Source organism: Plasmodium sp. gorilla clade G2 (assembly GCF_900097015.1).
Source record: "Plasmodium sp. gorilla clade G2 genome assembly, contig: PADLG01_00_7, whole genome shotgun sequence".
NCBI lineage: Eukaryota > Apicomplexa > Aconoidasida > Haemosporida > Plasmodiidae > Plasmodium > Plasmodium adleri (nom. inval.).
The window spans coordinates 35,024-38,306 of record NW_021628922.1 but is presented as its reverse complement, the minus strand read 5'-3'; the positions used below and the strand labels follow the sequence as shown (position 1 = coordinate 38,306).

General features: G+C 19.0%; 1 protein-coding gene across 1 annotated transcript; it reads left to right on the top strand.

Moving 5' to 3' along the window:
• Nucleotides 1-323: 323 nt before the first annotated feature.
• On the top strand, nt 324-1,967 carry PADL01_0006100 (Plasmodium exported protein (PHISTb), unknown function; the record flags this gene model as incomplete). Its single annotated transcript, XM_028680653.1, is given in 3 exon segments — nt 324-524; nt 635-1,017; nt 1,031-1,967. 3 exon segments carry the CDS (start codon nt 324-326, stop codon nt 1,965-1,967), a joined length of 1,521 nt encoding a protein of 506 aa, XP_028541431.1.
• Nucleotides 1,968-3,283: the final 1,316 nt, after the last annotated feature.

Below are 3,283 nucleotides of genomic sequence, written 5' to 3'. Positions count from 1 at the left end.
AAAAAGTGACATGTATTATATATTTATTTGTATCATTATGATGATATTCAAAATTTTTGTTCTTTTATAAGATATAATTTAATAATTTTTTAATGTCATACTCTTATATTTTTAATATAATATGTTCATTTTCTTATTTCGTTTTGAAGAAAAAAGAAAATAAAATAAATAAATAAATGAAATGAAAAAATGAGGGAAAATTTTTTTGTTTTGAGAATTTTTATTAATTTATAAAAATATAGAAATAGAACATTCTCTTAATATATACATATAATTAAAAAGAAAAAAAAAAATTATTTAGTCTACAAAATTGTTGTTAAAATATGATATATTGTAATACATGTAATTCTATATTCAATGTAAAATTATTGAGTAGTAACAATTTAAAGTACGAAGATTGTTATAGGGATATATACAATTGTGATAAGGTAAAGGATAAAAATGATTCAAAGAACATCTTAAGTTGGTTGTTGTATAAATATTTCTGTGCGAATATAATTGCAATTATACTTATAATATTAATAGTAAGTTTACAAAAAAAAAAAAATAATATATATATGTATGACATGAATTTTATATTATAAATATATATTTATATATATATATATTATATTTTAATTTTTTTTTTATAAAGATTTGTAGTATTGATGATTATGAAAAATCAGTACTTCTTTTAAGAGATACCTATGGAAGAAATTTAAGCGAAGGTACATTTTCATCATCTGAAGAAAGCGTATATGTTAAAAGAGCTCCATTTTGCTGTTTTTATTTATTTTATCTTATGTTTTCAAGAAGGTCCCCTGAAAGAAATAGTGTTAATAGTATATATGAGGGTAATGATGAGGAGGTAGTTATTTTGGATGAGCTAAGACATGTATCGGATATATCACGTAAAAAGGAAATAGAGAAAATATTTGAGAAATCTTATGAAATGAATGAGTGTAACGTATTTACAATGTGTGACGAATTTTTTAGAGATTTATGTGATGATGAAATGTGTAAAAAATTATTGCCTTTATCCATATGATAATAAAAATAGTGATAAATATATGAATAGAGAAGATGTAGAAATAAGAAAAGAACTGGATGCGTTTATAAAACACGGATGTTCTGATACAAAACTAATGTATACAATTTGGTGTAGAGTTATGAAGAATGAGGAAGACAAATATTATTTAGTAAAAGAGGAACTACATAATTTTTATGAGAACTTACCAAAAAGTAAATTTGTACCATTAGATATTTCGAATAGATTATTTTATAGTTGTAATGATATAATTTTTATCAATGGAATAAATAATGAGCCTTATATTGTTGACATATTTGAAATATGGTTCAAGAATAATGAAACGAACATTCGAGAATATAAAATTCTTTTGGATGCAACTAAATTATCATGGAGAAAATTAAAGGAAGATGTATTAAATTCATGTAAAGAAATTATGATGAATGGTGTAAATAATTTTATGAATACATATGTAAAGTTAAATGAAACTTTAAGAAGTGAGGAATGTATTGATTGTGAAAATAATGATGTTAAGGTAGAAAATACCGAAGAAGAAGAAAAACAAGAAGATGATAAAGTAGATAAAATGGATAATGAAAATGTAACTGAAAAAGGTCATGAAAAAGAAGTCGAAGAGCATAATAATAAAATAAAAAATGAACGTAGGCGAAGAAAAGGAAAGAAATATAAGGACAAAGTAAAAAATGTGGATAATAAAAAACTATCAAGTCAAAACAAAGAAGAAAGATTAACAATAAATGAAGATACGAAAAAGCAAAAACAAAATGACTTGAATAGTACAAAATTTTCTGATTATTGTAAAAAAATGAATATGGATAACTCTATAAATATATTATGTTATTATAATCCATCAATAAGTAATTATAAAAAGTGCCTCATAGAGGCTCCATATATTGATGAATATAAAATAGATGATGTATATGAAGAAAAATATAAATAATAAAAATTATAAACAGAAAAATGAATTAGTGTAATAAAAATATATATAAAAAGAAATGTAACAATTACAAATTAAAATGATTGAATGTATTATTAATCAATATAAATATATCATTATATATATATTTTTTAATACATTAGTATAAAAGAGAAGATAATTATTGTGGTTTCCATGTAGCATTTACATAATACTATAATGAATGAAAATAATAAATATTAAAGGAATATACACTTATAATATATACATATATATATTATATGTGTGTTTTAAGAAGATATTTTTTAAATTTATATTTATTCATTGTAGTAATTTTTTTTTTTTTGTTATATATGAAAAATCAAAAGATAAATTACATGTTATATATTTATTTAAGATTTATTCGTTTGTATAATTAATTATGTTATATGTTATTATTTATTTTTTTTTTAATATTTGCCTTTAATTAATTCTTTTTTTTATTGATTTTTATATTTTAATGTTTCGGATTGTTCTTCAAAAAAAAATATAAATATATTTATTTATTTTGTGTATATAATACTGTTACAATTACATTTAGTTTGAAACATTTAGGAGATAATCATAAAAGAATTATTTTTATTATATAAAACTATCTATTTATATGAAAGTACACTTGTAATTTTACATGGATATATGTTATTTATTTCTTTTTATATTTCTTATGCTAATTTTCCGCGTATTGTACTTGTACATTTGTTGATTAAAGAATATAAATAAATATAAATAAAAATAAATAAATATGAATTGTCATTTATTTATATTTAATTATACATGTATATAAAAAAAAATTAGTGATTTTTTTTGTTAAAAAAATATGTTCATATGTTTTTCCCTTAAAAATATATTTTAAAATAATCTGTACACTTAGAGCAAATATAAAATGTGAAGATATATATATATATATATATATATTTTGGAGGTATTTTAATTTTAAGATAGCCAATAAATAAGTATAAATTATAAAAAAAAAAAAAAATTATTAAAAAAAAAATATAATTTAAATATATTTATTATTAAATATTCTACATTATTTTATGTTGTATTAAATAAATGGAAATTTTGGATACTTATGTGTTTGTTATAATTAGACTATACGTTGAGGAGTTTCTTTATTTAAAATAGTACCTTAATTTTTAACTATGCAGAAAGAGATTTATGTACATATATATATTAATTTGTTATGTTTTTTATTTTTTTTATTTTTAGCTAGCTGATTATTATAACTTAGAAAAAAAAAAAAAAAAAATAATAAATAACTTTAAGTGATTTTATATATTATATAAGGCTATTGGTATATT